Below are 12,996 nucleotides of genomic sequence, written 5' to 3'. Positions count from 1 at the left end.
TACTGTTATAGCATTAATCCGATTATTACACAACCTCACCAGCGTATTCAAGATATCCAATGCAAATAATCACCTAGATTATGACGTATCATACCGTAAATATGGCGGAGTACTCAAATTCATTCAACAAAAGCATGATTACAAGCTATTGCAATTTACCGCGACAGCTCGTCTCACACACATAACAAATGCACAAATACGATCAAATAGGTTGACGACAACGTTTGATTGAATGCACTGCATTGTGCCATGATAACGGTGAAGGACACCGGTTCAATTCCTTTGTATGGAGCCAATCAATAATTTCACGCACATCCTCTATTATTGCCCAATTATTGCCCGGGATGATTGCACACTGTAAAAGAGCTATTGTTATAATGTTTGATGAAATCGTGTTTAACTACCGTATTTGCTTCAGAAGGGGCACAATACAGATAAAGCAGACAGATTGACTACATGTGGTACATGTATATACATATTAATATAGGGAATGTGTGTGAGTCGAGTATTACCTAATTATAATAGGGGCGTATCCAAAAATGAATTCACGCCCCTTCCAAATGTCGAGCCAAAGTGCAGGCCCTATGGCTCTTCTTAAGAAGATTCAAAGTCTGTCGCTTTACCAACTGAGCTAATGTAGTTAACACACAAATTCGTAGGTTTAATTGTTCGTATATAGCTATGTGTATCGATGATTTGCTCAAAACCCTTTACACTTTTGTCACTTTTGTGGATGGCGCTGTTCATTTTTTTTTTTTTTTTTCACGTTTTCAAAAGCCCTCGATAGTAAGCACATGTGCTAACTATCGAGTGAATACGGTAGCTGATTTTGACTGTTCTTTTCCTGATGCTCTGCATTCTGAGCGTGTGTACTAGTATTTGTTATCAGTTGCCTTTACTTCAGTTTGGTGTTCGACCAGTCTGGTCCCAATCATTTGCGAAGTTTCACCGAGTATGATAGGTCACAGTTTTGGCATTCAATTTCTTAAATGCAATAGCCGGTTTTTCCCCTCCGCGTTTGTCTTTCCGTATGACTTTTTTAAAGCGTTTGAAGCATTTAAAAATCAGAATTTAGAAACAAAGAGGGCACTGGTTATAATATTACTTGAAGATAAACTCTTTTTCCGGGTGCAATCTCATTTACGGGAAAATGAAACATATGCAATACCTTATAATCTTAGCCCACTGTGCTCTTAGCCAAACATACTCTCATACTTACTCTTCTCAGTGCAGTACAGTTCAAAGAATGTATCCCACTCTTCATGTTTAGGGTTCAATTTCCTAGGCCGGAGAAAATGCCACATGGAGACTGCTATATCCTTTGGGTTGCGAAGTACAAATACGACCTGGAAACCAACAATCATTCAACATATCAATCAATCAATCAATCAATCAATCAATCAATCAATCGTTATATTGATTAGCCAATAAGCAATAAATCTACCAAACATTGCCAAAAGAGCATCGTGAACTAGAAACACTAATAATGTATAAAGAGCACGGGAAGCGGAGCTAGAGCACCACTCCTTGGATATGGCTATTAAAGTTGCTTGGTTAATCCTTATTATTGATGAAATATTGGCTATTAACAAAAATTTACCATTAATTCTGATTTTAATTAGTTGATTTTAATTAGTTGATAAGTCATTAAAGTCATAATGTACGATCTTATAATATGAATTTGGTTAATTTGTTTGAAACCTGATTTTTTTGGCATATTTGTAATGTTTACACATGTCACAACTTGCACCTAAATGGAATCAGCCAAATTTGTTGTGTTTGTAGGTAAACAGAGCAAAGTTCGACATAAAGTCATAATTCAAGAAATTATGACTTTATGTCCGCCCATAGAACTGCGTGTTAAACGGCCAAAATAACAAGCAGTGTTTCTTTCACGTTACCTCGTTATTTCAGCTCAAAATGGACAGAAACCATTCCCGATCATTATTACTAGTATTATTTCAGCATTTTGAGTATATTATGACAAATTTAAAATGTGAAGGAAATCGTACATTAAGCCTTTAATAACAAACATTGAAGCAGAGAGCCAAAGATCAAACAAGTTTGATTGTGACGACTCACAATGTATAAGTATGTTCAAGTCATTTTGGAGAAAGTACAAATTATAGCCCTACATATTTTTTGTTGGACCTTTCCCATTCCTTTTTCTTCCAATGTTAGACGTACTGAACGTACCGGCCAAATCCGGGGATTCTTGATTTTTGGACAGGGTGTGATATGCGGCTTGAATTCCGAAAATTTACCATGAAAATAATACCAATCTGGACAATTTGAACTTGAAAAAGAGCTGTTGTCAAGTAGAATTTTCATTGTCAAATCTCAATATCCGACGTCGGCAAGTTGTCGACACAGCAATACACCAATGAATTACAAATATTCGAAGTTCAGAGACCAAGTTATGTGTCATTTATTTACATCAAAATATTACTGTCCATTATACGTTTAACTTACTTTTACAAATGAAGTCTATTAATCCAATCTATCATTGCCATCTTGTGCTTAATTATTACTTTTTTAAACCTAGAAGTCATTTCATGGTAAACAATATTGTGATCTTGAACGTATCTCTAATATTTTTTATGACTAGTCTTTGTGTTAGTCCATGCTTGTCGACAATCGGAAAAGTTGCTAACAGCCTTGTCGACAACAGCCCTAGAAAAAATTAAGCGACACTCATGATAGCCTATGATAAACATTGGGCCTCTGACGTCAAGTAACATTGGGTCCTCGAGGCTCAACATTTTATACCTACCTTTGGCCCCGGTGAAATGTTTTTGAGGTATACATTTCGGCCCCTGGGGTCAAAAGCTTTTAAAAACCCTAGTTTCCACACGTATAATCTACAAAATGTTTATTTACCGACGGATCCTTTGGCCCGTATTTTACACTATACGGATATATTACAAGCAATGTCAGTTTCGTTTTGGTTATCGGTATGTAATGTTTCAAAAAAAGTGGTTCACCTTCAAAGCTAGAACGTAGGCATCGAGAAGATACCGTTATTGCTTGTTGTGCTAGAAAGCTAGCAAGGGGCCCGGGGCAAGGGGGTCCTTTCTATATCAGCAACTGCTGACATGCAGACAGTTTCAATCCTCCACTGCCATAGCCACCGCCGCCGCCACCACCACCACCACCACCACCACCACCACCACAAGCACCACCACCACTATCATCACCACCACCACCACCGCCACCACCACTACCACCGCTAACACCACTACCACAACCACCACCACCACCACTATCACCACCACTATCACCACCACCGCCGCCACCACCACCACTAACACCACCACTACCACCACCACCACCACAACCACCACCATCACCACCACTATCACCACCACCACCACTATCACCACCATCGCCGCCACCACCACCACCACAACCACCACTACCACCACTATCACCACTACCACCACCACCACTACCACCACCACCACCACTACTAATTTCGTTCTAACAGTTGATGTGATAACCCGTAGGTGGTAACCCCTTTACCTTTCCTTTTCCTTCATAAATCTGTTTTGGCATCATACGTTCAGGTAGATGTGTCATGAACACTCTAGGCGATGGCCAGCTCTTGCCTTGCTCATACTGAGGTATCCTATTTTCAGGTGGGAACCGTGGGATATTGTCAGGCATTTTAGACCCTGGTTGATGGAAGTCAAACTCCATTGGTAAAGGTTGTTTAGTACGATCGATATTTTCTTCATGTCCATCGGCAAGCACAAGATTAACAACTTCAACTGCCCAATGTGTTCCTGAAGTTGCACAAGAATAAGTTGCGTTACGATTGAAATGGTAGGTAGGGAGTTGTTCCCACAATAATTTAACTTAGCCATGTTTTTTTGTTTTGTGGGCTGTAACACCCCTAGCATATTAGAGCGTGTAAATGAAGAATATTACAGTAAGACCTGGGTCAACACTGTCACATATTTGTGAACTTTTGGATTTATTATTGGTAGGAAGTGGGAGATAGGTAAACTTTGTTATTTGTATTTTGCATTAAGTAAAATTGGTAAAAGTGAAGAAAGCGACAGTGTTGATAAATATAAAGCTCCGTCGTTCAACTCAATTGCATGTAGCTACACGTATGCGTACGATCAAACACCCACAAAATGTGATTGACAAAAAAGAGCAACAATCTGATTTTTGATTTTGATGATTTTTAGAAGATTTAGTGGATAACTGCAATTGATTTTTAACAAGTTCAGTTAAAGCCATAATGTGCGATTTGCGCCACAGTAACGCCATCAATTCTACTTTTTACACCATTGTACTTTCTACTTTTTACACCATTGTAATTTGTAATGGTAATTGGTGCAGATTGGCGTGCATAAATGCCCTGTGAACGACTAAGTCTGAAGTGCTTGAATTACAGTAAAATTTACAATAAAACGGAAGATCTTCGGTTTCCGGTTTTATTCACCGATCGAGTGATGGGCCCGGAGTGCTGGGTTAACACATCGCGTGCGTGTGTATCATTGAATCGGTGACGTGCCGTGTAAACTGTATGCATAACGCTATTCGCCATACGTCCTGTTTGTATCAGCTGCGTGAAGCTCCGCCAATAATTATGATAATAATACGATTGGTGAGATGATACATGAATTGAAAGCGCTGTTCATCTTGACGCATAAACTGTGTGTATATCGCTATTCGTCTTACGTCTTGTTTGTACATCCCATCAGCTGCGTGAAGCTCCAATAATCATGATAATGATACGATCGGCGTGATGATACACGCATTGTAGGCTCTGGAATAAAATAGCAATTTATTTTCTCGTTTTACCTCATTTGTTTGGCTCGAAATTAAATGGGGACAATGTGATCAGTAGCTATTTAAATGGGAATCTATTTTTATGCAAATCACATATTATTGCTTTTAAAATAGGTAGAGTGCATGGAATATGCCTCTTGCCTCCTACAGCGCTGTCAATTGATACATTATGACGTCATATACATAGCGCATCAATTCCTTTCAACTGAATCTCGTAATACCTGCTTTTGGATATGTTGTTACCCAGATGTCATCATCTCTGACGTCATAATCTTTCAAAGCTTTTAAAGCCCTATCAGAAACCATCCAAAGAAACCGTACCCCATCATGAACTACTTCACCCCTCATGTCATCCAAGGATGGACGTTTGCTCTCGCCATTTACATCAGCCATTTTCTATTTCTTGTGTTATATGCTGTGTGATGAAAAGAATGAAATATATTATAATACGCTGGCGAAGTTACGTAATTAATCGGATTAATTACCATAGCAATAGGTGAAAACAATTTTGAACATATCGCGCTGCACTACTAGCAGGTTACACTCATCACCTGTGCATGACTGCAATCATAGATTGAATACAATACTGGTCTTTTCAAAGATACTAATCTTACAGGTGCAAGTCATCAGCATGCAGTGGCGGCGCTACAAGGGGGGCAAGGGGCATTTGCCCTCAAAATATTTTTCTTTCCCCCAGTTTGCCCCCCTCCCCACTTTTGAGGCAAAACCCCCCCAATCACATAAATTTCCACTTTTTGCGGCAATTTTGCGCAAAATTTGCCAATTTTGCCCCCCTAGAAATTCACTTTGTCCCCCCAATAAAAAATTCCTGGCGCTGCCACTGTCAGCATGATATGGTTCAATGCAGAGGTACCGCGTGAACGTATCAGTGCAGCGCGGTATGTTCATAAATTGTTTTCACCTATTGCTATGGTAGTTAATCGGATTATTACGTAGCTTCGCCAGCGTATTACTAAGTAATATTATAAGATTTGATCCATCATGTCCATGGGACGCCCTCAGGGGTATTACACAATTGTAATACCAATAAACACTATTCTTAAAACGTTTATTCAAAACGTTTGAGTAACATTTAAATGTAGCAGTGGCGTAGATTTCTTTTTGACATGGGGGGGGGGGTGGAGTTGGGAAAAATTCTTGAAGTATAGTCAATCCAGCACCTTTTGGAAACAGAATAAGTTTATGGTACAATTGCGCGCAAATCGCGTGAAAATTTTTGCTATATTGAAGCTAAACTGATGAAATATGGTGTAAAAGTAGAATAAATGCGCGTGAAGCGCGCGAAAATGTTCACTTTGGGGGCTAAAATTGGCAAATATGAGGTTAATTTGGTCAGAAACCCATTATCAGGCGTCAACATGGGGGGGGGGGGGATTGAATGGACCATCCCCCCTGGCAAAATATTTGGGGATTTATCCCCACCATCCCCCGGGATCTACGCCTATGAAATGTAGGGTTATACAATCATGAATGTATAGGTTTTTAAAAGGTTATTGCAAAATATTTTGGGCAAACATTTTCAACAATGTTTCATGAATGTTATTGAAACGTTTTTATACCATTTACAATTATAACACGACATTTTAACCTTTTCTGTAAAGCGTTGTATGTGTTTGCTAGGATGTGCCATTTTATATTTTGCGAAACACCCTAATATAATCATATAATGACAAAATCTGAGATTAAATTTGTATTTAAATTTCAGGATCCCAAGATTTAATCGGTCAATCAAATTCGTCAACACACAGCAGCGTTGCAATGATGTAGCGAGTTTCTTTCATTTTTGTACCCGCATATGCTCGTTACCGGGGGGGTCACATCCATTGTGGCCTGTACACCATCCGCGATATTCAACTTTTGAAAAGCACCCTAAACAAGGATTTAGCCCTTGGTTAAAACGATACCCTAAACAGGGATTTTATTCCGTGCCTCAAATTTCATACCCTAAATTTCATTTCCGCGTATTAGCAATTGCAATTTTGATTACCCTTTTTTCAAATTTTTCATGTTTTTGACACCCTAAACACGTTACGCGCGTATCGTGCATATCCACGAAAAACTACCCTTTTTACGCGTTTTCATTATCGCGGATGGTGTACAGGCCACAATGGGAGTGCCCCCCCGGTGCTCGTTAGTTCCGCTCAAAATTTAATAATGATTTAAATAAAGTTTACATACTATTGACCACGCTATAAAAGTAGGCCTAAAGCAATGAAGGTATAACGTTTGCACAAACAAGGTTTATATACACGACAATATTAGTATAATAGACCAATGTACTACACATTACTCGTTGACTGCCGATAAAACGCCCAATAAAGGGATAGGCATCGTAGCTATTACGTAACACACCGAATGGTGTAGTTTAACTCTAGACAATAGGCGCCATATTGCAGGAGGGTTAGAGTTCATAGAGGAAACGTTAAAGGTTAGTAGATTAGGTCACCCAGGCACATCACTAATGTGTTTCACGAGTTGTAATACCGACAGGTAAAAACATTGATTTTGTAAAATTCTCCCGATTTTTTAAAATTACTAAATAAGGTTAGTACTTCAAACCATTCTTTGATGAATCTATGCAATATGACGGTAATTCTTGAAACATCTAAGAATCAATCTTAAACATCTTCATGATATTCATTTTTTGCGCATGGTCAAAGCATGCTCTTGCGCTATCCACAGACTATCCGGTGGAAACTTCAAAGCAACGATCATGCGTTAATATTTACAAAATGGCGAATGATGTAGTTTAACTCGAACAATAGCGTGACCGGCGTGACGTAGTTTTTGGCATTGTTCCTATATGCACTTTCACCCTCCTGACTTAGTCACCGGACCGCGCCGGCCAGTTAAAGTACATGCCCTATCACACCACTCCACACCATACATAAATTCTCCCAGTCACATTTCCCAAATATGAAATTTAAAAAAGTCAAATTTTAATTTACTTCTTTAAAGTTTGGCAGAGGCGGGGTTCGAACTCACGGCGCAACGCTTAGTACTCTATGAGCCTAGCGCCTTAGACCACTAGGCCACTTGTCTTCTTGTTATTCAGTTGAAACTTATTTAAAAATATAATCGCAACTTCAACATAGGCCTACCACGTGACAAGCAAAGGCAGAAAACGTATTATATTTTGGAATTTTATCTGCTTAAAACATTAATGTGTATTATAATAGAGCTACCATTATTTATATTGTTGAATTCTCAAGCGCATAGAGACAATTAATACGAGCGTCCTATGATACATACACAATACATAAAATCGATTTTGATCTTCGGCATTACTCGGTGACCTCCGATAAAACGCCCAATAACGCCGGTCAGTTAAAAAAAATGCTTAAGTACATGCCCTATTGAGATAAGCAATCCTTTTGTGATATGTCCATTCATCCATATAATAATAGCAATCAGATTTTTGGATGGATGTTTTACACAGTGATTGGAGAAGAAGCTATGTAAATAATCAAAAGTACATGTCTACAAATTGACAAGGACAACTCCTTTTGTCAAAATTGTTTTCACCTATTGCTCAGTATGTTAATTAATCCGATTAATTACGTAATTTCGCCAGCGTATGATATATCAGTACTAATATGTAGGCCCAAGGAGGTTAGATATAGAAAGAAGAGGAAATAGATTACGTATCGCATATTGGTCCTTTGTGCCTATTAGAGTTTCCGCCAAGGGGAGGAAGAAAAAAAAAGGAAGGGGGAGGGGGAGGAGAGAGAGGAGAGGGAGACCGATGGAGTCACAGGGCTCTAAATTACATAGGCGTAGATCGGGGGGGATAAATGCCACAATATTTTGCCAGGGGATGGTCAATATAATCACCCCCAATATTGACGCCTGTGTATTGGTTTGTGTCGAAATTAACCTCATATTTGGCCATTTTATAGCCACAGAATGCCATTTTAGCGCTTTGCGCGAATTTATTCCACTTTTGTCCCATATTTCACCAGTTTAGTTTCAATAGGCCTATGCTAAAATTTTCGCGCGCATTTGTACCATAAGGTTCACTGTACTGGGTACTTTTAAAAAATCCCAACCTAACCTAAAACATAACTTTAACCCTTAGATTGGAGCTCTACTAGAAGTAAAAATATAGATAGTGAACGAATTTAGTATTTCTATATCTATGTGAGAATGATACAATAGAGGCCCTGCATGAAATTATTGATTGGCTCCAAACAAAGGTTTTCAACCGGTGTCCTTCACCGTAGTTATGGCGGAGTGCAGTCCATTCAATCAAATGTTGTCATCAACCTATTTGATCGTAGTGCAGGATTATGTGTGTGAGACGAACTGTCACGGTAGATTGCAATCATGCTTTTGTTGAATGCATTTGAGTAGTCCGCTATATTTACGGGATGATACGTCGCATGCAAGGCCTCTATATGACATGATGAACATAGTCATTGATGCATCAGTTTTAAAATAGACTAGGCGGTTACCCATATTTGGCGGTTCTCGGCTGGGCGCGATTACCAGGCTGATGGTGACATGCCCATATGACAATTTTTACTAATTTGACCTCAGATGACCCCAGGGTGACATTGGATGACCCCAAAATGACCTAAACTTATAACTCTAAATGTTGACTGTACCTACCAAGTTTCATGCCCATATATGAGCTTTTACTAATTTGACCTCAGATGACCCGTGGTGACCTTGGATGACCCCAAAATGACCTTCAAAAAATGCTGCTTTAAATGTTGACTGTACCTACCAAGTTTCATGCCCATACGACACTTTTTAGTAATTTGACCTTAGATGACCCCTGGGAGGGGACCCCGTGGTCGGATGACTTAACGAACATAGACATCTTCTTGCTAGGACAGAACTACACCCACCCACCGAGTTTGAGCCCCGTAGGACCAAGTTTCATGCCCATATGACAGTTTTTAGTCATTTGACCTCAAATGACCCCTGGGAGGGAGCCCCGGGGTCGGACGACTTAACGAACATAAACATCTTCTTGCCAGGACAGAACTACACCCACCCACCGAGTTTGAGTCCCGTACGACCTAGTTTCATGCCCATATGACAGTTTGTAGTCATTTGACCTCAAATGACCCCTGGGAGGGGGACCTGGGGTCGGATGACTTAACGAACATAAACATCTTCTTGCCAGGACAGAACGTCACCCACCCACCGAGTTTGAGTCCCGTACGACCTAGTTTCATGCCCATATGACAGTTTTTAGTCATTTGACCTCAAATGACCCCTGGGAGGGGGCCCCGGGGTCGGATGACTTAACGAACATAAACTTCTTCTTGCCAGGACAGAGCTACACCCACCCACCGAGTTTGAGCCCCGTACGACCTACGACGGCCTCACATTAGCAGTCACAGACAAAACCTAAATCTACAGAATATATCCATTACTCGTCGATACTCGAAAGAGCTCAAAATAAATAACTTAGAAAATTTTCTTGATGTCCTTTAACATGTTTTCATTCGCTACTTGCACGGTTCCGCCATTATGCACTATGTGCGGGAGAGCCTCGAACTGGCAGCATACATGAATGGGAATTGAACTAGTCATAACGTTCTGTGTAAGGTTACATAATTCTTCCTTTCATGTATGCTGCCAGTTCGAGGCTCTCCCCGCACATAGTGCATAATGGCGGAACCGTGCAAGTAGCGAATAGTTAACCATCGTTAGCCATGGATATCTATCATGAGAACTGACCGGTGACTAAGTCCGATTTATTGGGACGTTTATCGGCAGTCAACGAGTAATGTTAAAAGCAAACTGTAAAATGCGATAGTCGTACATGTACATTCCCAGGTTGATGCACCCTATTATAGGCCTATTATAACCGGTATAGAATAACGTGTATTGAAGTTTTGCATTAAAATAATTAATCATGAAAAAAATGTAAATTTCACCATGTTTTAATTATGAAACTCGATTTATATCAATTATAGTTTCAGGGTGAATCGGCAAAATAACAGAATTGTAGATACGTACCCTTCTCTCATGACAACCGACGACCAACTAAACTGATATAAAGGGCGTTGACTCTTAAGGCCGGTTCAAAGTGTATTCCCGGTCCCCGGGTGTATTCGGCTTCGAATACTTTTTGGTCGTCAAAATATATGTGGCTTCGAATATAAAACTATGAACCGGAGAAAGATATATATCACTACAATTCACAGCGTTGCCCGACTGTTAACAAGTATTGGCCGTTGACATAGGTAAGCAAAATTTAGAGAATTTCTTTAACGTAGTCAATACAATAATATTTAAAAAAAAGTTAAAATTAAAATTAAAATTAAAATTAAAATTAAAATTAAAATTAAAATTAAAATTAAAATTAAAATTAAAATTAAAATTAAAATTAAAATTAAAATTAGCTAATTAGCTAAAACAGAGAAGCTTATGATGATAAATAAATATGACCAATCCACATGTTTTCCAACCAGTTCAATGTCATAGTTGTGGCTTGATTTTAAAATCCACCTGAAGATCCGATCCTTCCATCTTCTCTCGATAAAGCTTATCGAATGCTTCGTTTTGAGCCACTGTAAACTGTGTCTTCCAGTCTCCAACTCTACCTGTAAATAGAGTATGATGATAAATAAAATATAAATAAAATATAGAGATGATGGGCATTACTTCTCTTTATGAATATCTTATATAGCGGTGTTTAAGTCTTTGATAATTTGCCTCATTAATAATAATAAAGCTTTTCGTATTTTATTCTGTTTTTCACAAAAGGGCTATCTACGATTTGAAGCTGTCAATCATATTAATAATATTATAATGTAATTAAGTCAATAGGATTATTACAAAAACTGTTATAAAAACGGTTGTTATGCAATATGTAAGAGTTGAATCACTGGTTGCTTGTTGTTTTGAATCGATTCTATTCAGTATCGAAGTTACGTAATGTTACTATGTCAACGAGATCACGCACTTGAGTAGTGAACCACGATCGAAACAATCACCACGTAAAGTATATGGCACTCGAAGGCATACCAAAATAGCGTGATCCGGTAACCAAGGGAATTACGTAACCACTTCGATGGTGAATAGAGGCCCTGCATCATTTTATCGATTGGCTCCAAACAAAGTATTTGAACCGGTGTCCTTCACAATAGTTATGGCGGAGTGCAGTCCATTCAATCAAATGTTGTCAACCTATTTGACGAACTGTCACGGTAGATTGCAATCATGCTTTTGTTGAATGCATTTGAGTAGTCCGCCATATTTACGGGATGATACGTCACATGCAAGGCCTCTATATTATACTTGTTTTGTTGGAAGGAGGGGTTACCTCCGGGGATCCTGCACCATCGGAAATGAACTTCAAATCGACGTCTCTAGACGCAAAGTTCCCGGAACCACCGCTAGGTGGCAGCACACGACGAAGCTTTGATGGAACACCTCAATTACTTTCATATGGAAAAACCAGAGAAGATGTAAAGAAAGGAGATAGATCCAGCTATCCTCAAACAAAATATGTGTGTTGCCGCTCATTCAAAAGCAATCACGCTATTTAGGTTTAACAATAAAATACAACAAAAGGGTTCGAACCCATGACGGGTGTGATACACAAGTTGCTGCTTACTAGTTTTAGGGAAAGGTCAGTGTCTGTATACCATCAATACTATGCATACCATGCATGCAGATCCTAACATCCAGTTTATTTCAAATAAAATATGACCGAAGTTCCATGGCAAATAATAATTTTGCACGCTTGGTTACGCTTTCAACCTCTACGATTTATGATACAGGCTATTTTTAATTATCAAAATATCTTTATTAGGTTTGCAGGAAATGACAGGAAAATACATAAAACAATAAAATATAGATGATCAAAACTCATCCCTTTTCTAACAAAATCCTAAAACACTCTCCTAAATAATTAATATATGTTCCAAAATGGGCGGATTTTTTTGGAATCTTTACAAAACTACATTTCTTTCTTATAGTATCCACGTGTGGTATCCCTTCAGAGCAACATCAGGTACTTAACACACACGTGTCAAACTTTCAAGGAATTCTCTATAGAAACATTGGATATGGTTTCAATTCTGGAGTGAAAATTAATCAACCGTAGTCGGCAACACACATCACATCAAAGGCTACTTTCAAGTAGATGTGTAACTACTTGAGAATAAAGGACTATGAATAGATGCGACAGGATTACCTACGAGATTA

At 38.9% G+C, this 12,996-nt stretch overlaps 1 protein-coding gene across 1 annotated transcript in view; it reads right to left on the bottom strand.

Moving 5' to 3' along the window:
• Nucleotides 1-5,109, bottom strand: part of LOC140154799 (amine sulfotransferase-like) — a 32,039-nt gene extending 26,930 nt beyond the window's left edge. The window contains exons 1-3 of the mRNA XM_072177378.1: nucleotides 5,025-5,109; nucleotides 3,523-3,785; nucleotides 1,220-1,346 (exon numbers count right to left, since the gene is read on the bottom strand). Coding sequence (XP_072033479.1) covers nucleotides 1,220-1,346; nucleotides 3,523-3,785; nucleotides 5,025-5,109 — 475 coding nt within the window. The remainder of the gene's footprint in view (nucleotides 1-1,219; nucleotides 1,347-3,522; nucleotides 3,786-5,024) is intronic.
• Between the last annotated feature and the right edge of the window lie 7,887 nt (nucleotides 5,110-12,996).

Source organism: Amphiura filiformis, chromosome 6, assembly GCF_039555335.1.
Source record: "Amphiura filiformis chromosome 6, Afil_fr2py, whole genome shotgun sequence".
Classification (NCBI taxonomy): Eukaryota; Metazoa; Echinodermata; class Ophiuroidea; order Amphilepidida; family Amphiuridae; genus Amphiura; species Amphiura filiformis.
The sequence above is the reverse complement of the archived record's forward strand: the minus strand, read 5'-3'. Positions and strand labels throughout refer to the sequence as shown.